The sequence below is a fragment of the Lissotriton helveticus genome, chromosome 3_1 (assembly GCF_964261635.1).
Source record: "Lissotriton helveticus chromosome 3_1, aLisHel1.1, whole genome shotgun sequence".
NCBI lineage: Eukaryota > Metazoa > Chordata > Amphibia > Caudata > Salamandridae > Lissotriton > Lissotriton helveticus.
In genome coordinates, this window is record NC_136061.1 from 1,815,174,138 (window position 1) to 1,815,199,682 (window position 25,545).

General features: G+C 46.7%; 1 protein-coding gene across 4 annotated transcripts in view; it reads right to left on the reverse strand.

The window, feature by feature from the left end:
• ANO9 (anoctamin 9) overlaps positions 1-25,545 on the reverse strand; it is a 769,113-nt gene that overhangs the window by 78,670 nt on the left and 664,898 nt on the right. For all 4 annotated transcript variants that reach the window (XM_078682729.1, XM_078682726.1, XM_078682727.1 and 1 more), the window contains 2 exons: positions 9,993-10,156; positions 9,196-9,348 (listed from right to left, as the gene is read on the reverse strand). In XM_078682729.1, the coding sequence (XP_078538855.1) occupies positions 9,196-9,348; positions 9,993-10,156 (317 nt within the window). The remainder of the gene's footprint in view (positions 1-9,195; positions 9,349-9,992; positions 10,157-25,545) is intronic.

Here is a 25,545-nt window from a genome sequence, read left to right on the forward strand (position 1 = left end):
CTTCCGCCTTACCCCATCTCAACAGATCAGATTGCCATGCTGCTATCCCAGGAGGTCTGGGGGACTTCCATCGCATTGTTAAGACTCTGATAGCTAATAGTAGAGCCAAGTCTAGGAATTTCAATTGTGCCTTATGTTGTTTAGGACGTTTACGGTGCCTCACCAGACAATATTATTTACAACAAGGGGTGGTGATGGACAGAGTCTCTGAATTAAGCAGAGTACTCTCACCCAGTCAAGAGATCAGGGCTAGATCCAACACCGTTTTTTAGCTCATTGCACCATCCCAGTTTCAGAACCTGGCTGTATGCAAATTAGTCTGTCCCTGGCCCAGTGCATCATGGGAACAGGGCAGACCAGACTACAAAAGCCAATTCTTACACTGGGAAGGAAACAAGCTTCCGGGACCGGTTTCTGCCATTTCAGGCGTCTTCGGCCCGGCTTGCTTGAATCCTGATGGTGCAATGAGCAAGGGACTCACATCTGAGTATACCCTTCCACGCTTAGGGTGGACAAAATTATTTACAACAAGGGGTGGTGATGGACAGAGTCTCTGAATTAAGCAGAGTACTCTCACCCAGTCAAGAGATCAGGGCTAGATCCAACACCGTTTTTTAGCTCATTGCACCATCCCAGTTTCAGAACCTGGCTGTATGCAAATTAGTCTGTCCCTGGTCCAGTGCATCATGGGAACAGGGCAGACCAGACTACAAAAGCCAATTCTTACACTGGGAAGGAAACAAGCTTCCGGAGACCGGTTTCTGCCATTTCAGGCGTCTTCGGCCCGGCTTGCTTGAATCCTGATGGTGCAATGAGCAAGGGACTCACATCTGAGTATACCCTTCCACGCTTAGGGTGGACAAAATTATTTACAACAAGGGGTGGTGATGGACAGAGTCTCTGAATTAAGCAGAGTACTCTCACCCAGTCAAGAGATCAGGGCTAGATCCAACACCGTTTTTTAGCTCATTGCACCATCCCAGTTTCAGAACCTGGCTGTATGCAAATTAGTCTGTCCCTGGCCCAGTGCATCATGGGAACAGGGCAGACCAGACTACAAAAGCCAATTCTTACACTGGGAAGGAAACAAGCTTCCGGGGACCGGTTTCTGCCATTTCAGGCGTCTTCGGCCCGGCTTGCTTGAATCCTGATGGTGCAATGAGCAAGGGACTCACATCTGAGTATACCCTTCCACGCTTAGGGTGGACAAAATTATTTACAACAAGGGGTGGTGATGGACAGAGTCTCTGAATTAAGCAGAGTACTCTCACCCAGTCAAGAGATCAGGGCTAGATCCAACACCGTTTTTTAGCTCATTGCACCATCCCAGTTTCAGAACCTGGCTGTATGCAAATTAGTCTGTCCCTGGCCCAGTGCATCATGGGAACAGGGCAGACCAGACTACAAAAGCCAATTCTTACACTGGGAAGGAAACAAGCTTCCGGGGACCGGTTTCTGCCATTTCAGGCGTCTTCGGCCCGGCTTGCTTGAATCCTGATGGTGCAATGAGCAAGGGACTCACATCTGAGTATACCCTTCCACGCTTAGGGTGGACAAAATTATTTACAACAAGGGGTGGTGATGGACAGAGTCTCTGAATTAAGCAGAGTACTCTCACCCAGTCAAGAGATCAGGGCTAGATCCAACACAGTTTTTTAGCTCATTGCACCATCCCAGTTTCAGAACCTGGCTGTATGCAAATTAGTCTGTCCCTGGCCCAGTGCATCATGGGAACAGGGCAGACCAGACTACAAAAGCCAATTCTTACACTGGGAAGGAAACAAGCTTCCGGGGACCAGACAATATAGCGCATCTACCGGCACCTGCAGGGCTGTGAGTGTACTGAGTATATGACATATTTCTCTCCAATAATTCCCTATTCGCGGGCAAGCCCATAACATGTGAAGCATACCAGCCTCATCTTCCTTACAGCGAGGGCAGTTGTGGGGGGAGTCTGGGAACATTCTATGTAGTCTGTGGGGGGTGAGGTATGCCCTATGTAAGACCATAGCTTGGATGAATTTAAATCTAACGTTCCTGGACACCTTTCTGGGGTGTTCGAGAATCACTTGCCAGGCGCCATCCGATAGTGCTTCCCCGGTGTCCTGTGCCCAGGTGCCTCTGAGTGCAGTGAGCGGAGTAGCCGCCTGTTCTCTAATCCCCTTGTAAAGCCAGCGCACCAAATGGCCCCCGGTTCCCATATGGTAAAGTAGGTGAACTAATTCATGTTGTGCTGGTTTAGTCCTTTGTGGAGCCCAGGTGTGTCTAATGTAGTGTGATACTGTAGCATGTAGCAAGTAGAATCTCTCGGGGGCTCCCGTGGCTTGTAGAAAAGAGTCATGATCTAACAAAGTGTCACCCCCAGAAAATGCCCCCACATTCTCCACCCCGGCATCTAACTAAGGTTGTAATCTACGTTGGTTGAGTGTGCCCTGTGGTGTTGGAATACCCAACAACGGAACGTTCTCTGCAAATGGCACAGTCCTAGACGTATATGCTAGTGCCTTCCTCCAGCACATCAGTGCTGTGTGCAGGAAAGGATGGCAGTCCGGTGGGATCCTAGTCTTGGGCAGCAGCAAATGGTGCAGTTCTCCACGAGTTAATTGCTCCGCTGTAAAATTAATTTCATGTAAGTTTCTACCTGCTATCCACCGCGCCAGCCACTGTAGCTGACTGGCGTAGTAATATCCGAGCAGGTCAGGTACCCCGAGGCCGCCCCTCTTAGTTCCAATTTGTAGCTTTCTGAGACTAATACGTCCCCGCCCAGACCCCCAAATGAGTGTGGTCAATATCGTATTCAATGTAGTGAATATTTGTTGTGGTAGGACGACCGGCAAATTAACAAAGTAGTAGAGCATCCGGGGGAGCAGGACCATCTTTGAAACCGCGATTCTACCCATGACGGATAAGGGCAAAGACGCCCAGAACCCTACACTGGCCCGGAGGCCAGCGATGGCCTTTTTAATATTGCCCTCAATTTGGTCTTCGGGAGTTCTATATACTCGTATACCCAGGTTTTTGAACGTGGTCTGGGCTACTGGAATCTGGTATCTCCCAAACTGTAGGAGAGGGGGGTGTGGTAGATCTCTAAAATAAAAGCCAGTGGACTTTTGGGGGTTTATGGCCAGACCGGACACTGCCTCGAAGCGGTTAAAGGTATCCGCTATACCCGAGTGATCGTCTTCCAGATCGCGGAAGTATACCAAAATGTCATCTGCGTATATTGAAATCAAGTTATGGGTCCCGCCAATCGAGATACCCATTCGTTCCTCCCGAGCTCGAAGGGCTATAGCCAATGGCTCCAGCATTAGAACAAACAGTATGGGCGATAAGGGGCAACCCTGCCGGGTGCCTCTGTATATTGGATAGTCACCCGAGATGTACCGGCCAGTACGCGCTCGGGCCGAGGGGTCCGTGTATAGTAAGCGCACCCATTTTAGCAGTGAGTCTGGGAAGCCAAAACACCGCAGCACCTCGAACATAAATGTCCAAGACAGAGAGTCAAACGCCTGCCTATGGTCCAGCGCTATACATCCAGCCTGAGGAAGATCTTGCGGCACGGCTGCCATAAGGGCATGAAGTCTCAGTGTATTCTGTGATGTACTCCTACCTGGGAGGAAGTCGCACTGGTCTGGGTGTATCAATGCAGGAAGGTGGGCTTGTATCCTTAAAGCAATTGCCTTACTAAGTATCTTGTACTCTGTTGAAAGCATTGATAAGGGCCTGTAGTTAGTCAGTTCTAGCGTATCCCTTCCTGGTTTCGGAATGGAATTGACTAGGGCTTGCATTGTCGATACTGGTAAGTGACCTACTTCATATGACGTTTTGTAGACTTTCTCAAGGATAGGCACCAGGGTATCAGAGTATGTCTGGTAAAACTCCACTGGGAGCCCGTCCATACCCGGAGTTTTGTTTCGGTTGGGGGACCTAATAGCAGCTTGAATGTCCCGTTGTGTAATGTGCCCATCTACCTGCTCCTGGACGGCTTGTGATAGGACTGGGAACTGCAAGTCCCGGAGAAACCCCGCTATCCGATCTGGGGCCTCCGCAGGAAGAGGAGCATATAGTGCTCGCAGATGATCTTGGAATGCCCTATTGATTTCGGACTGCGTATGTACTATGGCACCCGACCTGTCTCAGATCTGCGTAATTACAGGAGGATCAGGTCTGTCCCTTACCAGTCGGGCCAGTAAGGCTCCCGACTTGTCAGCTTCGGCATGTTGGCGGCGTAGGTAGTCCTTATAGTCAATGGTTCTCAAAGTTTCTAAGAACTCTGCAAGCTCTATATTCCCTGATTGCAGTTCTCTCTTCTTCTCAGGGTCTACACTTGCCTCCCCCTCTAGTTGTTTCAATCTGCTCTCGGCTTCACAAAGTCTCCTATGTGTTTCTTGTCTGGCCCCCACTAGTTGACCAATAGCGGCCCCTCGCACCACTGCCTTCATAGCATCCCATACCACCAAGTTAGATGTCGCAGAGTCCCAGTTCTCAAGAAAATAATTGTTTAAGGTGTCAGACAGGGACGCACGAAACGGGCCGTCCGCTAGAAGCAACGGATTAAGTCTCCAGGTGGGCACCGGATACGGCACTTTGCCCCATAGCAATACTCTTGATGGACCGGATTAAGCGCGCGCCACGTGTCTACCAGTCCCCAGCCCTCAGCCCAAACCCTAAACGTCTCAGCCATTTTGGTCACTCCAGCCAGCTGGAGGGGAGGGTGCGACCTATCTAAGCCCACATCCATCACCATCTTCCAGTCACCGCCCAGAATCCAGGGGATATCCACCCATTCAGATAACGCCCGCCCCACCTTACAAAGAAATGTATCCTGGTCAAAGTTCGGGGCATATATACTACCTAAAACCAATAATGTGCCATCTAGTGTGCCTTTCACCATGATGTATCTGCCCTGCTCATCTACCCTCCGCTCCAACTCTACAAAGGGTGTCCCGTGGCGGACCAATATGGTAGCCCCCTAGAAAAGGCGGAGTAGGACGTGGAATAAATAGAGCCTCTCCATCTCTTCCGCAGTGTATGAGCCTCGGAGACTGTTAGGTGAGATTCCTGCAGGAAAGCGATCTGTGTATGGTGTCGTAGTAGGAATGCATGAATCCGATGTCATTTCTGTAGTGTACCTAGCCCCCGCATATTCCAGGTAGCTAAAGTATAAGCCCCAGTCGTGTCAGCCATAATCGCCTACGCTCTTATCATGAAATGTTACCCTACCCCCTCTGTGACGCAATATAAATAATATCCAGGAGACGTACTCTTTGCCTCCCAATGTCGAAACTAACTTGGCGCAGCATATTAACAGTGCTGAGCCGAACAAGAAAATTAACAACATAACAAGCCAAACTTGGGTACATGCGCCTTTGGGGGGTGGCCAAGCACTTTTCTCTTTATCTTGACTGTCCTGCTGTATTTCGCCAGCTCAACGGTACGCCTGCCCGGGGGTGCTATTCAGGAGCTTATTCTTAGGCACTCTCCGGAAGGCCCCGCAGGGGACAAATAGGTCTATTGGGCTTTAGCAAGCCAAACGGTCCCCACTCCCAACCACCATGTTGTCATGAATCTAATCCCTCTGGACCCTGTTCCATGCATCAAATACAAATATAATTCTCCAATCCCCCGGTCCCTCCCCACATGCCATAATGACAAACATCAACCAAATGTCCCAGAAAAGGATATCAAACTTTGGGGATGATCTGTCCACTTCGGATCGTGTCTATTGGCCTTTCAATTGTCCAGCATATCATCCCCCGCCCTGGGTGTAACAGTTGGGAATAGAATCCCACTGTGGTCCGAATCTGAATGAATCGTACTGGTGTCCGTGTCTGTGCTGATCTTCTCCTGATCTTCTCGAAAGTTGCCCACCAGTGCAACCGCCCCCTGTTGATCTTCCTTCTGTTGTACCCGCGGGGGTCCGCGCCGTCCCATTCTCCTCTCTGAGACAGGTGAACCTCCGTCGTTTTGTCCCGGACTTCTCCTCGATCCGCCATCAGATGTGTCTTGCGTTGCCACCTGACTACCATCAATGCCCATCACTTCCAGCCATTCTTCTACATCTGTGGGGCTTTCGAATAAATGTGTTTTTTTGTCATACACAATCTTCAGGCGAGCCGGGAACAGCGGTGCATACTTCAACTTGGCCTTTTGGAGTTTCTTTTTTACCTCCAGGTATGAAGATCTTTGTTTTTGCACCACATTGGTATAGTCCGGATATAGCGAGATACGATGGTTCTCAAATTGTATTAGGGATTTCTCTCTCGCCTTTTGCAGTAGGGCGTCCCTATCCCGGTAATTCAGTAGCCGCACAATCAGCGGGCGGGGTGGGCGGCCCGGTCTGGGCCGTCCCGTAGGAATGCGATGTGCTCTTTCCACACAGAATTGCGGCGACAGACCCTCCTCAGCAACGTGTTTTCTGAACCATTGTTCCATGAAGTCCTCCGCGTGGGCCCCCTCACATCGCTCCGGAAGGCCAATGACGTGAACATTATTGCGACGATTGCGGCCTTCCGCATCCTCCACGCGGTCCATCAAGGAGGCAACCTGCTGTTGCAACTGCTGGATAGAGGTAGTATGTTCTGCCACCGTCGGGGTAAGGTCTGTCACCACCCGTTCCTGGTCTTTAACCTTATCAGCCAGTTTGGTATGGTCTGCTTTGAGTAGAGAGAGGTTAGTGGTAAGGGCCCCAAGCTGCATCTCCATTGCAGTCCTGGGTTCTCTGATTTCTTTTAGGATCAGGTCCAGCTTGTCAATCTGCTGCTCCCCGATAGGGTTCGTCTCACCATTCCCGGACATGGCCCCTCCATCCTCAGCGTCTTGATTCTGCTGCATGGCGGCCGGGCCATCCCGGCCTTCTAGCGTCTTCGCCTCTCTCCGGATCATGGTCAGGGATATCAGGGATTGTCCGATCTGTTTCGCGTACGTATTGCCCAGCTCAGGCCCCGTAGCCGGGGCTATTCTGTCGAGGCACAGCCTCTCTCTGCGTCACTCCTTCTACCAGCCCGTAAGGCCCGGCATAGCGTCCAGCAAAGGCCCCGTCACTATGGCCTCATTCCTCCCTCCATCGATGGCTCTGCGTGTTTAGCCGCACTCCGCCTCCCCCGGGCCTCTTATACCCTCTTCGCGTGCTGACATGCGGGGAAGCAGGTCTTCACCTCCTCGGGGTCCCCCACCGCACAACCAAGGAGGGGAATCTCAAAATGGTCATTTCCTCCCCATCCCCTGGGCGCAATGTTCACTTGTGTCGTGACGCGGGTGGGGGGGGGGGGGAGAATGGAGATGCCCCCCCCGTCTCAGGATTATCCACCTTATTCTCCTCACCTCCTGAGCCAGCACTCCGGGGCGCTTCAGGCACAGGCTGCAGCCTGGGAGCTCACCGCCTTATCGGCACCGGGTGCACCCCTCCTGGTTGGTCGTCCCAGGTTCCTATCTCTTCCCCACAGTGGCGGCAGGGTCCGCGCCCCGAGCAGCAGTGGCCCCCACCGGCAAGCCTCCGTAATACTGGGCTGCACCTCTTAGCCGTCGAGCCAGACACCGGCACTTCCGGTCGCAGTCTCCCAGAACGGCTCGGGCCCGGCCCGCACTCCAGTCCCCGGTCTCAGGTCCGGGGGTAAGGCCGCAACAGGCCTCAGCTGTGCGCCGGCTGCACTCGGCGTTCCGTGTCTTCCGACCTCACCCGGGGCCTTCCGGGGGGGGGGGGGGGGGGGGGGTACGCCTCAAAGCTCCAACCTCGGCTGTGGTCAGGGACCCTCCAGAGGCGCTAGTCAGGGTGATCTCCCCCAGGCGGCTCCGGAGCTCAGGCTTCAGCAGTCCGCCATCGTGACTGGCTAGCCATGCCCCCCATGATTAAAAGACTTAATTGATGTCTCAGCTACGGAAATAGAGTTGTTGTCAGCTCTAATAGCAGTTGAGTGGAAATATTTGGATAATGTTTGGAACATTTATGATATTAACACCCATCGGTTCAGCAGATAAAACATTGTAGGCATTTCTGAAACATGATGTGGTCGCAGTGGGTTACAGAGTCCCTGAAGCAAGTTCATGGGTAATCAGTGGTAATTGCCAGTGCTTCATTGGCTGTGAAACTGAACGTTTTTACTGGAATGCAAATAAAACAACTGGACAAATATTTGAGTATTCTACATTATTTGTATGTTGCTGTTTGGAGTAAACACATGACAGTGAGATAGGAATCATGCACAACTCCTTGTCCTTAAACCAATCTGGATTTTCCGTTCACAAACACTAGAAAACGTGGCATGCACAGGGTTGCATTACATCAGCACAGTGCCTCTAGCCTTGCTGACCATCTTTGCCTGGCACTTGCCAGCAATCACATATCTTCCCAATTCTGGTTACCACCCACTGGCACAGGATACATATGTTCAACTCACCCTCAGTGATACTGCTTACCTTGCACCGGCAGAGGGTACACATGTTCAATTCACCCTCACTGATACTGCTTCCCTTGCACTGGCACAGGGTACATAAGTTCAAGTGGTGCTGCTTACCTTGCACTGGCATTGGGTACATACGTTCAACTCACCCTCAGTGATACTGCTTACCTTGCAGTGGCAGAGGGTACACATGTTCAACTCACCCTCAATGATACTGCTTACCTTGCAGTGGCATAGGGTACATAAGTTCAACTCACCCTCAGTGATACTGCTTACCTTGCACTAGCATAGGGTACATAAGTTCAACTCACCCTCAGTGATACTGCTTACCTTGCACTGGCACAGGGTACACATGTTCAACTCACCCTCAGTGATACTGCTTACATTGCACTGGCAGAGGGTACACATGTTCAACTCACCCTCAGTGATACTGCTTACCTTGCACTGGCATAGGGTACATAGGTTCAACTCACCCTCAGTGGTACTGCTTACCTTGCTCTGGCATAGGGTACATACGTTCAACTCACCCTTAGTGATACTGCTTACCTTGCACTGGCAGCGGGTACACATGTTCAACTCACTCTCAGTGATGCTGCTTACCTTGTTGCACTGGCATAGACTACATAAGTTCAACTCTCCCCCAGTGATACTGCTTACCTTGCACTGGCACAGGGTACATAAGTTCAACTCACCCCCAGTGATACTGCTTACCTTGCACTGGCACAGGGTAATAAAGTTCAACTCACCCCCAGTGATACTGCTTACCTTGCACAAGACACCCTCGCCCGACACTTACCCATGTCGTTCGCTTTCCTGGGCACCATGCGCCGCTGCAGCCTCATCATCTTGATGGCGTCCAGGCGGATCTCTACGATGTTGTTGAGGAAGGCCAGCAGTGGGGCCAGTGGGAAGGCTGCCACAAAAATGGTGGTGAAGCTGTACTGGATCACTGTGGATTGGAAAACCGAACAGTGAGGCCTGCAAAATCGACCCAGAGGGAATCATGGCAAGAGAAACTGAACAAAAGGGACAGTTACAGTGCGAGACAGTGCGACGCAGTGCACAGATGAAGAAACAGAAACAAAGTGGAGACACTGCTAACGAGGAGGACTCTCATAGGACTAGAGAGCAAAACTGCTAAAAAGACAGACTCTCGGCATTATGGGAACAAAGGACAGAGACTGAGAAAAGAAGGTCCAGACAGAAGGAGTTACAGGAAGGAAAACTGCTGAAGGGAGGAGTATCAGCATTGAGAAACAGATATATAGGAAAGTCGAAATGGAAAAACAGAAATTCGTAGCAGTGCAGGGAGAAAAGGATGAAGGACGCCAAACAAAGATGTACAACTTATAGAAGAGGTAGGAATATCCAGCAAGAGGCACAGGTGATGTGAAATGCATGCTAAAGTAGACAATGAAAGGCTGTAAAGGGAATCATAAGACTGAGGGGAAAAAACATTACGCAGCATTAATGGGAGGCGAAGAAAGCACTACAGGATATAGCAGGATGGGGGGTTAAGTAACAAGAGAAACACTAATGCAAAGCCAAACTGACTAGCTCACGAAGCATTCATCTGATCCAGATCTCACTCACCCATTTCTAAAAACTCATCAAATAAGCTGAAGACATTGACTTCCACTTTGTTGTAGTTCTTTTGCCACCTCTCTTTGCAGGGGTCTGGCGCGCCATCTTCTGTGTGAACTTGGCCCTTTCCATTTGATTTGCCCCGAATTTGATGGAATTTAAACTTCAGATACCTGTAGAGACATGAACGAGAGCCCTCAAATCGACAGTCTGTGGGCCCTATTGCGTCAAAGTTTAACATTTTTATTCCTTCCTTCTGAGAACCGCAATGAGTTGAATGACGTTTTCGGCATCATACATGCCAAAGATTAAGGTATCAAAAAAAGAAATAAAACACTGACAATAAGTATGGAGACTTTGAGGGTAATTTAGATTTAGATGCATGCCGGTCAGTCTGCCAGGTCAGTGGAAACTTTGGTGAGTGTGATATCCTGCTGCTCAGCCAGAATGACTGCCTGATGGAATGTTAGTGTTTGGAATGTGTGAGTGCGTGAATCAGTTGGATGAAGGGCTGAGCAGCAGGGAAGCTGCTCCTGGTGGGGCTCCTACTTAGACTCTGACTTTACCTGTCCATGTATCTAATTTACCACCTCAATAAATCTACGTGGTAAACTACCTGGCTTGGAGCGTCCATTCTTCAATACTACATTTTGGTACCAGGAGTATTTGACTTCAGTCTGGGAAATCACCCACTTCAAGCATCAAGCCATCGTTCAACTATGTGAAGCTATAGAAACCTGTGGTATCTATGGTTTATAGTTATAGACCGTCTGTATTGTTTAGAGTTATAGACCTTCTCTATTGCCTAGAATGTATTGAGGGTTCCACGTTCAGTGTTCTACCTGTTGTCAGTTACTGCCTGATTTCGGTTCCTGGCTGACGTGCTTCGTGTTTGCTGTGAAGGACATATAATAAAGAACCTTCATTCTACACTGATCTCCTCTCCGCTCCTTATTGAAGAACGGACACAACATTTGGCGACGTTTTGGGATTTTTTGCCTTCACATCACCAGCAACCACCAAAGCACTGGGAGACCTTCTTACCTGTCCAGAGACTCTTAGTCTTCAAAGCGCTTTTCAAAATCGGGGGCGAACTGCCGCTCGAGCGCCACAAAGACTCCACGTCCGCACGAGCGATTAACAGCTTGAGCGTTCCATCAGACGTATTCAGAGTCTCCTGCCATTCTCGTCTCATACTCCCAGTCAGCTGCTGACGTCACAAACCTCCGTCCAAGTCACGACGGAGTGACGCTTTTCACGTCAGTTCACCCTACGTGCCTCCCTCTTAGTGCGATGCGGTTCACGCATATTTCACATCCAAATTAACGTGCGCATTCAGTTTATTGCGCTCGTTTCTTCAAGACTGGTATCATCGTCGTTTCTTCAAGATTATATCATCGCTTAGGGGCAAATCGTAATTAACAACATTTTAAAACTATTTTCATTTTTAAACTTGCTCTTACCTACTCAATTCTGGACTTCAAGCAATTCAGTCGTTGTCAGGTTTGGATTCTATTTTTAAAAACTGTGGTTCTACATATTTCACAGCACATCTCTTTTGAAATTCTACTCGATGATGTGCACATCTTACAAACTACTATAAAATTATACAGTATAGTTATTTTAGAAAAACTGTTAATTTACATTTTATATCCTTTAACCTTATTATATTCATTGTTCACATACAAAAATGTCTCAAAATATTGTCACTCCTCCTTATTTTCTTTCTGAACCTGGTGTACCTAAAACCAAATGGAAACAATGGTTCAAAGGTTTTGGTAGTTATATCATTGCCTTAGATGGTCAGAAATATGAACCAGACAGGAAGTTAGCCTTATTATATAATAGTCTTGGAGCTGAAGGCCAGCGCATTTTTGATCATTTACCTGTCTCTCCCCAACCCCATGAAACTGAATGGGATGTTTTTCAAGAAGCTGTATCCAGACTAGCTAAGTATTTTATTGATGAAACCAGTGTAGTTGTTGAACGTCACAAATTTTATACCAGACATCAATTTAGTATGAGTCGATTGACACTTTCTTAACTGAACTTAGAGTTTTGATCGCAACGTGCGAGTTTGATGGCAACATAGACTCCTACCTCAGAGATCAAATAATTGTTAATTGTTATAATAAAAAAGTCCAAGAGAGATTACTGTGTTGCAGAGATCCTTCTCTCAAAGAGACTCTTGAACTTGCTAGAGGAATTGAGAGATCTGTCTCTTCACAAAGAGTTTTAAACAAAAATAAAAGTGAAACCCTGGCCGAAACTGTCAGTGCTTTAAACATTAAACCAAAAAATTTCCAATTTAAAAACAAAGATTCCAGAGAACCTAGGAAAAATTTTGCGTGTTTCAGGTGTGGCTCTTCTTCACATCTAGCCAATTCCAAAAGTTGTCCAGCTCTTAATAAAATTTGTCTTAATTGTAAACGTACTGGTCACTTCACCAGGGTGTGTAACAGAAACCCTATAAAAGTTAATACGATTGAAAATGTTGAATTTTCTGAACCAGAAAATGTATGTACAGTGGTTCCATCTAATAAGATTATTTTATACATTGATGCTGAATTAGATGATGGTGGTCCTATTTGTGACATCACCATTGGTGATATTGTAATTCAAGTGACGGTGGATTCAGGATCTCCACTCACTTTTATCACTGACATCTTATATAATCTACATTGGAATTCTTCCCAACTATTTCCTCCTGACATACACACCATTTCCTTTGGTGGTCATTCCATTGACATGTTAGGATTTTTCAATGACACCATAAAATTTGAGGACAGATGCATTGCTACTAAAATATACGTAGCCAAAAATGGATACAACATATTAGGATGGAAGGATCAGGGCAAATTCGGTATGGTTTTAAGACCTGGCACTTCTTGTCCGATCTCCTTAGTTGATGTTGGTTCTTCCACCAATCTTGCCTTAAAACAACTTCTTGCCAAACATAATGCTCTCTTCAAAGACAAGCTGGGTCTTGTACATGACTTTGAGCATCGCATTGTCCTCAAAAAGGATGCCATTCCTGTTATCCATAAAGTAAGGAATGTCCCCTTATCTGTTAGGTCTCAACTAAAGCTACACTTAGAGCAACTTTGCCTAGACAAAGTTATTGAGCCTATAAATTCATCTGAATGGGTGGCCCCCATTGTTATCGCCAAGAAAAAGGGAAGCAAAGACATAAGATTATGCATTGATTTAAGATCATTAAATAAAAATATTTTAATTGATTGCTTTCCCCTTCCCAAGATCCAGGACATGTTAGCCCAACTTGGTGATTCTAAAGTTTTTTCATGTCTGGACTTGAGATCTGCATATCACCAAGTTGAACTCTGTGAAGACTCCCGTGATTTGACTTCTTTTAATACACCATTTGGTCCTTACAGATTCTTACGCATGCCTTTTGGGCTCGCGTCTGCTGCCTCTGTTTTCCAGAAGTTAATGTACAAAATGTTTGGAAATTGTAGCAATGTATTAGCTTACCAAGATGACATTCTGATTTACTCCAAATGTGATAATGATCATATAAAGAAACTGTCTGAAGTGTTGAACATTCTTGAAACCAATGGTTTCACAGTAAAAAAAGAGAAGTGTAAATTTATGGTTGACAGCATCGATTACCTTGGTCATCACATTTCCAGCAATGGCATCTCTCCCAAACAAGATCTTATTAAAGCCATTGTAGATAGTCCTAATCCCGAGAACAAAGATCAACTTAGGTCTTTCCTCGGTCTGTGTGAATATTACTCAAGATTTGTGGATTGTTTTGCTTTACAAACTGAACCTTTAAGGAAATTACTCAGAAAAGGTGAAAAATTTGTTTGGGATGATTCTCTCAACAAAACTTTTGTACATTTAAAAAACCTCATTGTACAGGCCCCCTCTCTTCATTCTTTTAGAGATGACATTCAATCTATTGTCACAGTGGATGCAAGCGGCATCGGGTTAGGGGCTGTTTTGTCTCAGTTAATTGATGGTGTGGAACAAACAGTTGGTTTTGCTTCCAGGTCTCTTTCTCCTGCAGAACGCAGATACAGCACCATTGAGAGGGAAGCTCTGGCTTGTCTTTGGGCTACCAAGCATTTCGAAACTTACCTTTGGGGTCGAAGATTTATTTTGGTGACAGACCATAAACCCTTAGTTTTCCTTTTATCAAACAAAGATCACAATAATCTCAGTCCTCGTTTAGTTAGGTTGCTTTCAAGAATGTATGAATTTAACTTCTCCATTACACATATCCCTGGAGGGAAAAATACTCGTGCTGACTTCCTTTCTAGATGTCCACTTAAGGATTCTGATGGTTCCTTTTCTCTTAGTGAAGACTCTGAGTGCGTTGTGGGTATGGTTGATGGTTTGATGTTTTCTGAGAGTATCATCAGTAAAGATGAGTGGTTAGATTGTGTCAAATTAGATAAGGCCCAAGACATAATCAAGAGTCACATTTTCAAGGGCTGGCCAGATGATAGGAATCTTGATCCTGGGTTACGGATGTTCTCGAAAGTCAAAGACGAACTTACTGTAGAGGATGATTTTTTGATGAGGGGCTCCTTGTTAATTCCTCCTAATAAACTCAAAGTGAAATTGTTGAATTTGGCTCACCTTGGGCATTTGGGGATCACCGGTACCAAGAAAAGATTAAGACTCTACTACTGGTGGCCAAATTTAGATGTTGATGTGGAAAATTTTGTGGGTAGGTGTTCTTGTTGTCTTGAAGCTGACAAATCGCTCAAGCTGCGGAATACCCCTCTACGTCCTGTTCCTTATCCTCAGGGTCCCTGGGAGAAACTGGGTATTGACTTTATTGGTCCCATGTATAATTTAAAGCCTCATTTAAGGTTTGCCTTAGTCATTGTGGATTATTTTTCCAAGTGAGTGGAGTGTAGGTTCATGTCTGACCCCTCCACTGTTGGTGTTATTGATTTTTTTGGATGACCTTTTTCATAGAGAAGGGATTCCCAAATGTCTAGTTTCTGACAATGGTGTTCAGTTCAAATCCCATGTTACCCAAAAAATGTTATCTAATCTTGACATCAAACACTTAACTGTTGCTTTGTACAGCCCACAAGGAAATGGCATGGTTGAAAGGGTTAACAAAATGTTAAAAGACACCATCCAATTAGCCTGCATGCAAAATTTGGATGTTTCCAAAGCTGTCAAAGAAAGGTTGTGGAGTTATCATAACACGCCTCACTCCACGACTGGTGTTACCCCTTTTGTCTTGTTAAAGAAACGTTTTGGTTCTTCCAAACTTAGTCCTCCTTGGGTCCTTGACAAGACAAAAGTTGATGGAAAATTACCTAATGTTGATCACGTTCGTGACAAAGTTGTTGCTAAGCAAAACAAAATGAAAGCTGCTTATGATGATAAGTTTAAAACCAAAATTGTTCCCTTCAAGGTGGGTGACTTGGTCAAGGTCAAAAGACCTTTGAAAAACAGTAGTCAGACATCTAAGTTCTATCCTGCTTCAAAAGTTATCGGAGTTTCTAAGGATGCTGTATTACTTTCAAATGGGAAATGGTGGAGCAAAAGAAATGTGGTGGTTGTCAATCCTCATGTTTCCAAAGACGGCAAAGGCTTGAAGGACAGCAATCTTTCAGCATGTTTATCTCCGGATTTACAGTCCTCCACGTTTTCCTCTCAAGAAGATTCGTACTTCGTTTCTGGAGCTGAGAGTTTGGAACGTCCTGGTCCTTCTTCCCTGCTGTCAGACCAATGTTCGCTTCCTGATGTCATTGATGACAGTTGTACCTTTGATATTTTACCAGATTGTTCTGCCTCAAATATCAGTTCTGATTCTTCTAACTCTATTCCAAAATTCAATTCTCCTCAAGTTGATCTTCCACCTGCTCTCAGACGGAGTACTCGCAACACCTGTATTCCTGCTTATCTCAAGGACTTTTATCTTTAATTCTTGTTTTTGTTTTGGGGAAGGGAGATGTGTGGTATCTATGGTTTATAGTTATAGACCGTCTGTATTGTTTAGAGTTATAGACCTTCTCTATTGCCTAGAATGTATTGAGGGTTCCACGTTCAGTGTTCTACCTGTTGTCAGTTACTGCCTGATTTCGGTTCCTGGCTGACGTGCTTCGTGTTTGCTGTGAAGGACATATAATAAAGAACCTTCATTCTACACTGATCTCCTCTCCGCTCCTTATTGAAGAACGGACACAACAAAACCTCCAGCCCATGATCAAGGTAAAGAATTCTCTACATATTTAAGCTGAACTTTTCAAAGATTACTGGCACCCGAGCCCCACCAGTGACCTCCCACCGGTCGCCCTCTTCACCTGATGTGCCAGTCTCTGCTTGATTTTCACTTCTACTGCTTCTATTTACAGCCACTACGAGTCAGGAATGAAACCTGTTTTAGTAAATGCAGCTGCGTTTTTACAGCATTTCAGCAGCCCTTTCCATGACCAACATGATTTCTGACTAACTGGCAAACTGCTGAACAGTGATTACTCTTCGTGCTACTTATGAAATTTTTTCATTGTGGAGGAGTTGTGGTCTACAATTTACCTGTTAATGTCGTTTGGATTGGGACTTTAAACCTTAGCTATTTACATCTTGTGCATGAAACCTGCTCCTACATTTAAACCAGCCTTGTGCATCTTTGTCATGTTTTGTTATTTACAACATCGCTGAGGCTGCATTTTTGGTGTGCTGTGATACTGTACACTTTGCCTTTTCAATTTGGAGCTACGCCACAAAAATTGAATAAACCGTCACCTGCTCGAAGCGTTTGTTGTTGACAGCGTGAGCTTCTTATATGACGCTGCACCCTCAATCTTGCTAAGTGACGCCTGACTGCATCAACGTGCCGGGAGCCTCCCGGCCCTGCGTTGTGCTACGTGCCTTTCTTTTGTGTTTAGCACTACCGGAGCACACTGAAGTTGAAGTGCTTAGAGTTATTCTGCTATGCTGTGTGCCTCTGCCAGCCACGCTTCTCATTTCTGTGGTGCACTATAGTTACACTGCCTCCATCCTTCTCGTCTGAGAAACTTAATTTTTTAGGGGGTATTATTAATACGTCTGGCACCTCCGGAGCATTTTTGACTTTGTAGAATCTTCTGGCCAATTGTTTGGACCACAATTTGTTATCGTCAAAGTACTGTGAGTACAGCATTTACAGTTCTATTAACTAGGTAACAACGCCACCTAGCGGTCAACCACCACCACGGCACCTTTGCAATGAAAACTGAAGTGCACTCGTTTTGGGGCACGATTTCTTATTATTGGCAAACGTCACAAGTATTTAGTTTACACCACGCTGTTTTTTTGAAAAATAAGCTACAACAGTGCCATCTACTGGCTTTCCAGCACCACCGCATCTGAACATTCGATATAATTTTAAATACATTGGAGCACTGTAAGATATCGCTGTGCTTCTCAGCAGGTACTGTTTTCTTCATCAACCTGCTGTCTCTCTATTGCTCTTCGGATCAAGTCTTCTCTACCACTTAACCAGGTACTGTTGAGTTTTCAATTTCATCTTTCCTGCCATCCAGACTGTGGACAAAGTTGTTCTTAATCACACAATTTAAACAGTTCTACAAGTTCTTAATTGGAACTGTCCTACTACTCGTATGAAAATTCGCTAGGGGCAAAGAGTAATGTCGCCCTGCTTCACTAAGTGTACTTACTTCAACCTGCTGCGCTAAAGGCTTCAACCTGCTGCGCTACAAGGCTTCAACCTCCTGTGCTACAAGGATTATTCATTTTATTTAATTTTCTGATGTCTTGAGCAGTTTATATTTACATGCTACATGTTTTTGTTTCCTTTTAGGGAACCTTTCTTTGAGTGATTTGTATTTCTGCAAACGCCATGTGCTATTGTGCTTCTTTGATTTGCATTTTGTTTTATGCCGTGTGGTCTTTCTCCCCACATTTTACCCAGTGTGGGTTTCTCACACTTTTCACCCAACCTGCTTAGGGGAAGTTTTGTAGTGTGGCGTTTCGCCACACATTTTACACTGTGTGGGTTTCTCACACTTTTCACCCAACCTGCTTTGGGAAGTTTTGTAGTGTGGCTTTTTGCCACACATTTTACAGTGTGGGTTTCTCACACTTTTCACCCAACCTGCTTTGGGGAAGTTTTGTAGTGTAGCTCACCTTTCCATTTCACCTTTCCTTCTTTGTGAGCTTAACACACGTTTATTTATTTATTCTACTGTATACTGCTTGTGTGAAGGACAGCCTTCATTTCTTTTTCTGTCTTTGGCTGACTCTTTCACTGTTATCTGTACTTATTTCGTCATTTCACTTTTCCAATTTCTCTTCAACACCCTGTACTTATGTTTGCCTGGCCAGCATACATGATATTAGTACTTGGTTTTCTCTTGAGTCTGTTGTACAGTTCTGTATTTATTTATTTTTGTGTTTCTGTGGAAAGGGAAGATGGTGCAATAGTTGTTTGTACTTTTTTCTCACTTCCTATCCGTTTTACTTCCTCTGCTTGCTATTTCTATATTTCATTTTACGCATTGTTTCACTGTACCATTCACTACATTTAATTCTTTGATTGTCATGCCTCTTTTTAATGCCTTTTAGAATTTCCTTCCTTTGCGTTTTAAAGGGGGGAGATATGTGATATCCTGCTGCTCAGCCAGAATGACTGCCTGATGGAATGTTAGTGTTTGGAATGTGTGAGTGCGTGAATCAGTTGGATGAAGGGCTGAGCAGCAGGGAAGCTGCTCCTGGTGGGGCTCCTACTTAGACTCTGACTTTACCTGTCCATGTATCTAATTTACCACCTCAATAAATCTACGTGGTAAACTACCTGGCTTGGAGCGTCCATTCTTCAATACTACAGTGAGGCTTCATTTGTGAAAAGCAAGAGAAAGAAAACGATGCCAATGAGTTTTCTACTTGCTACATGTGCAGCCATTATGTATTTTCCTGGCAGAGGAAAGCCATTGTTTGTTTGGTGGACCCAGGCAGACAAAATATTCCATGGGAAGTCCGCCCTAAATAAGCTAGCCCTACCTATGTGGTGCTCCCAGCAGCTTTGAAGAGACCGTGTATTTACAGCGGTGCTCCCAGTAGCTTTGAAGAGACCGTTTATTTCCAGCAGTGCTTCCAGTAGCTTTGAAGACACTGTGTATTTACAGCGGTGCTCCCAGCAGCTTTGAAGAGACCATCTATTTACAGCAGTCGTCCCAGTAGCTTTGAAAACACCGTGGATTTACAGCTGTGCTCCCAGCAGCTTAGAAGAGACCGTCTATTCACAGCAGTGCTCCCAGCAGCTTCGAAGACACAGTGTATTTACAGCGGTGCTCCCAGCAGCTTTGAAGACACAGTCTATTTACAGCAGTCCTCCCAGCAGCTTTGAAGAGACCGTCTATTTACAGCGGTGCTCCGAGCGGCTTTAAAGAGACCGTCTATTCACAGCAGTGCTCCCAGCAGCTTTGAAGACACAGTCTATTTACAGCAGTACTCCCAGCAGCTTAGAAGAGACCGTCTATTCACAGCAGTGCTCCCAGCAACTTTGAAGACACAGTCTATTTACAGCAGTACTCCCAGCAGCTTAGAAGAGACCGTCTATTCACAGCAGTGCTCCCAGCGGCTTTGAAGACACAGTCTATTTACAGCAGTACTCCCAGCAGCTTTGAAGAGACCGTCTATTTACAGCGGTGCTCCCAGCAAGTTTGAAGACACAGTCTATTTTCAGCATTGCTCCCAGCAGCTTTGAAGACACAGTCTATTTACAGCTGTGCTCCCAGCATCTTTGAAGACACAGTCTATTTACAGCGGTGCCCCCAGCAGCTTTGAAGAGACCGTCTATTTACAGCGGTGCTCCCAGCAAGTTTGAAGACACAGTCTATTTTCAGCGTTGCTCCCAGCAGCTTTGAAGAGACCATCTATTTACAGCGGTGCTCCCAGCAGCTTTGAAGATACCATCTATTTACAGCAGTGCTCCCAGCAGCTTTGAAGACGCCATCTTTTTACAGCGGTGCTCCCAGCAGGTTTGAAGACACCTTCAATTTACAGCGTTGCTCTCAGCAGCTTTGAAGAGACCTTCTATTTACAGCGGTGCTCCCAGCAGCTTTGAAGACACAGTCTATTTACATCGGTGCTCCCAGAAGCTTTGAAGATACCGTCTATTTACAGCGGTGCTCTCAGCAGGTTTAAAGACACCTTCTATTTACAGAAGTGCTCCCAGCAGCTTTGCAGAGACTTACTATTTAAAGCGGTGCTCCCAGCAGCTTTGAAGACGCCGTCTATTTACAACGGTGCTCCCAACGGTGCTCCCAGCAGCTTTGAAGAGACTGTCTATTTACAGTGGTGCTCCCAGCAACTTTGAAGAGGCCGTTTATTTACAGCGGTGCTCCCAGCAGCTTTGAAGAGACCGTCTATTTAACAGTGGTGCTCCCAGCAGGTTTTAAGACACCGTCTATTTTCAGCGGTGCTCCCAGCAGCTTTGAGAGACTGTTTATTTACAGCGGTGCTCCGAGCAGCTTTGAAGAGACCGTCTATTTACAGCGGTGCTCCCAGCAGCTTTAAAGAAACCGTCCATTTACAGCGGTACTTCCAGCAGCTTTGAAGACACCGTCTATGTACGGTGGTGCTCCCAGCATCTATTTACAGTGGTGCTCCCAGCAGCTTTGAAGACACAGTCTATTTACAGTGGTGCTCCCAGCAGCTGTGAAGACACAGTCTATTTACAGTGGTGCTCCCTGCAGCTTTGAAGAAATCATCTATTTACAGCGGTGCTCTCAGCAGGTTTAAAGACACCGTCTATGTACAGCGGTGCTCCCAGCAGCTTTGAAGACACCGTCTATTTACAGTGGTGCTCCCAGCAGCTTCGAAGAGACCATCTATTTACAGCGGTGCAAAGACATACACACACTTTGAAGCTCCTAAGTCTTTTCCTGCATTTATTGCATGTACTACAGCATTCAATGATTACTTGGAAATAAAAATACTCTCTGTATTTTAATGTGCTAGTCAGACACCAATTTCTAGAGGTTGTAGCATGGCTTATCTTATCATGCTGCATACCGCCTCCCACAGGAAACCTAAAAACGGTGTTCACTCAGCTCATGCCACCCTTCTCGGTGTGCATGCATGCATACCTGTAGTATCATGTATCTGGTATTAAACGTGGCTTTCTTAATCACAGTTCCCACGCTACACAGGGCTAGCGAAATTCAGGCTCTTTCTTACAGATACCTAATAAGAAAAAATAGAGATTCACACTCACTCCTAATTCATCCCAAAATGTGACTCTGTATTTCATGTCAATCGGGCGTTTTAACTGACTTCTTTTTTCCCCTTCTCCTGAATTTACATCGATTGGGGTTTACAAGTAATTGATGTTAAGAAACTTGTCACCTACAACAGTGACTGGAGGGAGGGTTTCAGGAAGTAACAGCAACTCGTTGTCTCACATGCATCACAAAGCAAAGGCAGCCCCATTAGTAGACAGAAGCAAAAACAACAGGTGATGGACAGAATGCAGAACAATGTCATATATTCACCCCAGTACAGATATCTGGGCCTAAATCCATCGTTTTTTTGCTCACCATGCCTTTCCAGTTTGAACCCAGCCATATGCAAATCAGTCTTGACCTTGTGCCCCATGGGAACAGTCCAGCCCGAACTGCCAAGCCAGGTCCTCCCTGGACTGGAAACAAGCATCCAAGGACCGGTTTCGGGCTTTCAGCCCTCATCAGCCTGGATAGCTTGATTCCAGTGTCATGAGAGCACGGGACTCACGTCTGAGCATACCCGTCCCACTCGGGGTGACAAAAGCAAAAACAACAGGTGATGGACAGAATGCAGAATAATGTCATACATTCACCCCAGTACAGAGATCTGGGCCTAAATCCATCGTCCGGGAAAGACATGGCTTGGCAGTTCGGGCTGGACTGTTCCCATGAGGCACAGGGTCAAGGCTGATTTGCATATGGCCATGTCTGACCTGGGGTGGTGTGGAGTGCAAAAAAACGATGGATTTAGGCCCAGATCTCTGTACTGGGGTGAATGTATGACAATGTTCTGCATTCTGTCCATCACCTGTTGTTTTTGCCTTTGTCGCCCCGAGTGGGATGGGAATGCTCAGACGTGAGTCCCATGCTCTCCACACCACTGGAGTCAAGCTATCCAGGCTGATGACGGCTGATAGCCAGAAACCGGTCCTTGGATGCTTGATTCTGGTCCGGGAAAGACATGGCTTGGCAGTTCGGGCTGGACTGTTCCCATGAGGCACAGGGTCAAGGCTGATTTGCATATGGCCATGTCTGACCTGGGGTGGTGTGGAGTGCAAAAAAAGGATGGATTTAGGCCCAGATCTCTGTACAGGGGTGAATGTATGACAATGTTCTGCATTCTGTCCATCACCTGTTGTTTTTGCCTTTGTCGCCCCGAGTGGGATGGGAATGCTCAGACGTGAGTCCCATGCTCTCCACACCACTGGAGTCAAGCTATCCAGGCTGATGACGGCTGATAGCCAGAAACCGGTCCTTGGATGCTTGATTCCGTCCGGGAAAGACATGGCTTGGCAGTTCGGGCTGGACTGTTCCCATGAGGCACAGGTTCAAGGCTGATTTGCATATGGCCATGTCTGACCTGGGGTGGTGTGGAGTGCAAAAAAACGATAGATTTAGGCCCAGATCTCTGTACTGGGGTGAATGTATGACAATGTTCTGCATTCTTTCCATCACCTGTTGTTTTTGCCTTTGTCGCCCTGAGTGGGATGGGAATGCTCAGACATGAGTCCCATGCTCTCCACACCACTGGAGTCAAGCTATCCAGGCTGATGTCGGCTGATAGCCAGAAACCGGTCCTTGGATGCTTGATTCCGGTCCGGGAAAGACATGGCTTGGCAGTTCGGGCTGGACTGTTCCCATGAGGCACAGGGTCAAGGCTGATTTGCATATGGCCATGTCTGACCTGGGGTGGTGTGGAGTGCAAAAAAAACGATGGATTTAGGCCCAGATCTCTGTACTGGGGTGAATGTATGACAATGTTCTGCATTCTGTCCATCACCTGTTGTTTTTGCCTTTGTCGCCCCGAGTGGGATGGGAATGCTCAGACGTGAGTCCCATGCTCTCCACACCACTGGAGTCAAGCTATCCAGGCTGATGACAGCTGATAGCCAGAAACCGGTCCTTGGATGCTTGATTCCGGTCCGGGAAAGACATGGCTTGGCAGTTCGGGCTGGACTGTTCCCATGAGGCACAGGGTCAAGGCTGATTTGCATATGGCCATGTCTGACCTGGGGTGGTGTGGAGTGCAAAAAAACGATGGATTTAGGCCCAGATCTCTGTACTGGGGTGAATGTATGACAATGTTCTGCATTCTGCCCATCACCTGTTGTTTTTTCCATTAGTAGACAGGTCACTTTAAACAGTCTGCAACCACCCACCTCAAAGGAGGAAAGGCGTTTTACAGGCGATGCTGCGGAAGTACAGAGCTGTCTGTGACAATAGTTTTGCAGCTTGAAGCTATTCTGCAATCGCACGCACACACATGCATGCCCCCGCCCTCCAGCCCCACTTTAGTAATTCCTAGTAAAATGTATTGGGCAGCAGCACACTTGCGTTGCTGGCTTGGTGTCAGTGGCACCATCAATCATTCAAGTTTTGTGCTAAAAAGTTTCAATCAAGTAAACAGCATGCTTTCATGAGCTCAGCCAGACGATGCCAGGACAATGCACAGCATGTGAACTCAGAATGGAGCTAAGCTTCAGAAGGATTTCTACTGGGACTAACCTTTGAAATGAAGGTCATGTGGGATTTCCCCTGGAGTTTAGATGAATTGGAGCACCGTCGTAAATATACGTCTCTTCAAAGCTGCTGGAGCACCGCTGTAAATATACGTCTCTTCAAAGCTGCTGGGAGCACTGCTGTAAACAGACGGTCTCTTCAAAGGTGCTGAGAGCACAGCCGTAAATATACATCTCTTCAAAGCTGCTGGGAGCACTGCTGTAAATAGACGGTCTCTTCAAAGCTGCTGGGAGCACCGCTGTAAATAGACGGTCTCTTCAAAGCTGCTGGGAGCACCGCTGTAAATAGACGGTCTCTTCAAAGCTGCTGGGAGCACTGCTGTAAATAGACAGTCACTTCAAAGCTACTGGGAGCACTGCTGTAAATAGACAGTATCTTCAAAGCTGCTGGGAGCACTGCTGTAAATAGACTGTCTCTTCAAAGCTGCTGGGAGCACCGCTGTAAATATACATCTCTTCAAAGGCACTGGGAGCACCGCTGTAAATAGACGGTCTCTTGAAAGCTGCTGGGAGCACTGCTGTAAATGGACAGTCTGTTCAAAGCTGCTGGGAGCCTCACTGTAAATAGACAGTCTCTTCAAAGCTGCTGGGAGCACCGCTGTAAATAGACTGTGTGTTCAAAGCTGCTGGCAGCACCGCTGTAAATAGATAGTGTCTTCAAAACTGCTGGGAGCACTGCTGTAAATGGACGGTCTCTTCAAAGCTGCTGGGAGCCACGCTGTAATTAGACGGTCTCTTCAAAGCTGCTGGGAGCACCGCTGTAAATAGACAGTGTCTTCAAAGCAGCTGGAGCACCACTGTAAATAGACAGTGTCTTCAAAGCTGGTGGAGCACCGCTGTAAATAGAAAGTGTCTTGAAAGCTGCTGGGAGCTCCGCTGTAAATAGACTGTCTCTTCAAAGCTGCTGGGGGCACTGCTGTAAATAGACGGTCTCTTCAAAGGTGTTGAAAGCCCCGCTGTGGAAAGGCAGTCTCTTCAAAGCTGCTGGGAGCACCGCTGTAAATAGACTGTGTCTTCAAAGCTGCATGGAGCACCGCTGTAAGTAGACAGTCTCTTCAAAGCTGCTGTGAGCACCGCTGTAAATAGACGGTCTCTACAAAGCTGGTGGGAGCACTGCTGTAAATGGACAGTCTCTTCAAAGCTGCTGGGAGCCCTGCTGTAAATAGACAGTCTCTTCAAAGCTGCTGGGAGCACCGCTGTAAATAGACTGTGTGTTCAAAGCTGCTGGCAGCACCGCTGTAAATAGATAGTGTCTTCAAAACTGCTGGGAGCACTGCTGTAAATGGACGGTCTCTTCAAAGCTTCTGGGAGCCACGCTGTAATTAGACGGTCTCTTCAAAGCGGCTGGGAGCACCGCTGTAAATAGACAGTGTCTTCAAAGCTGCTGGGAGCTCCGCTGTAAATAGACTGTCTCTTCAAAGCTGCTGGGAGCACCGCTGTAAATAGACACTGTCTTCAAAGCTGCTGGGAGCTCCGCTGTAAATAGACTGTGTCTTCAAAGCTGCATGGAGCACCCCTGCAAGTAGACAGTCTCTTCAACGCTGCAGGGAGCACCGCTGTAAATAGACTGTCTCTTCAAAGCTGCTGGGAGCACTGCTGTAAAGAGACGGTCTCTTCAAAGCTGCTGGGAGCCCCACTGTGGATAGGCAGTCTCTTCAAAGCTGCTGGGAGCCCCGCTGTAAATAGACGGTCTCTTCTAAGCTGCAGGGAGCACCGTTGTAAATAGACGGTCTCTTCAAAGCTGCTGAGAGCACTGCGGTAAATAGACGGTCTCTTCTAAGCTGCAGGGAGCACTGCTGTAAATAGACATTGTCTTCAAAGCTG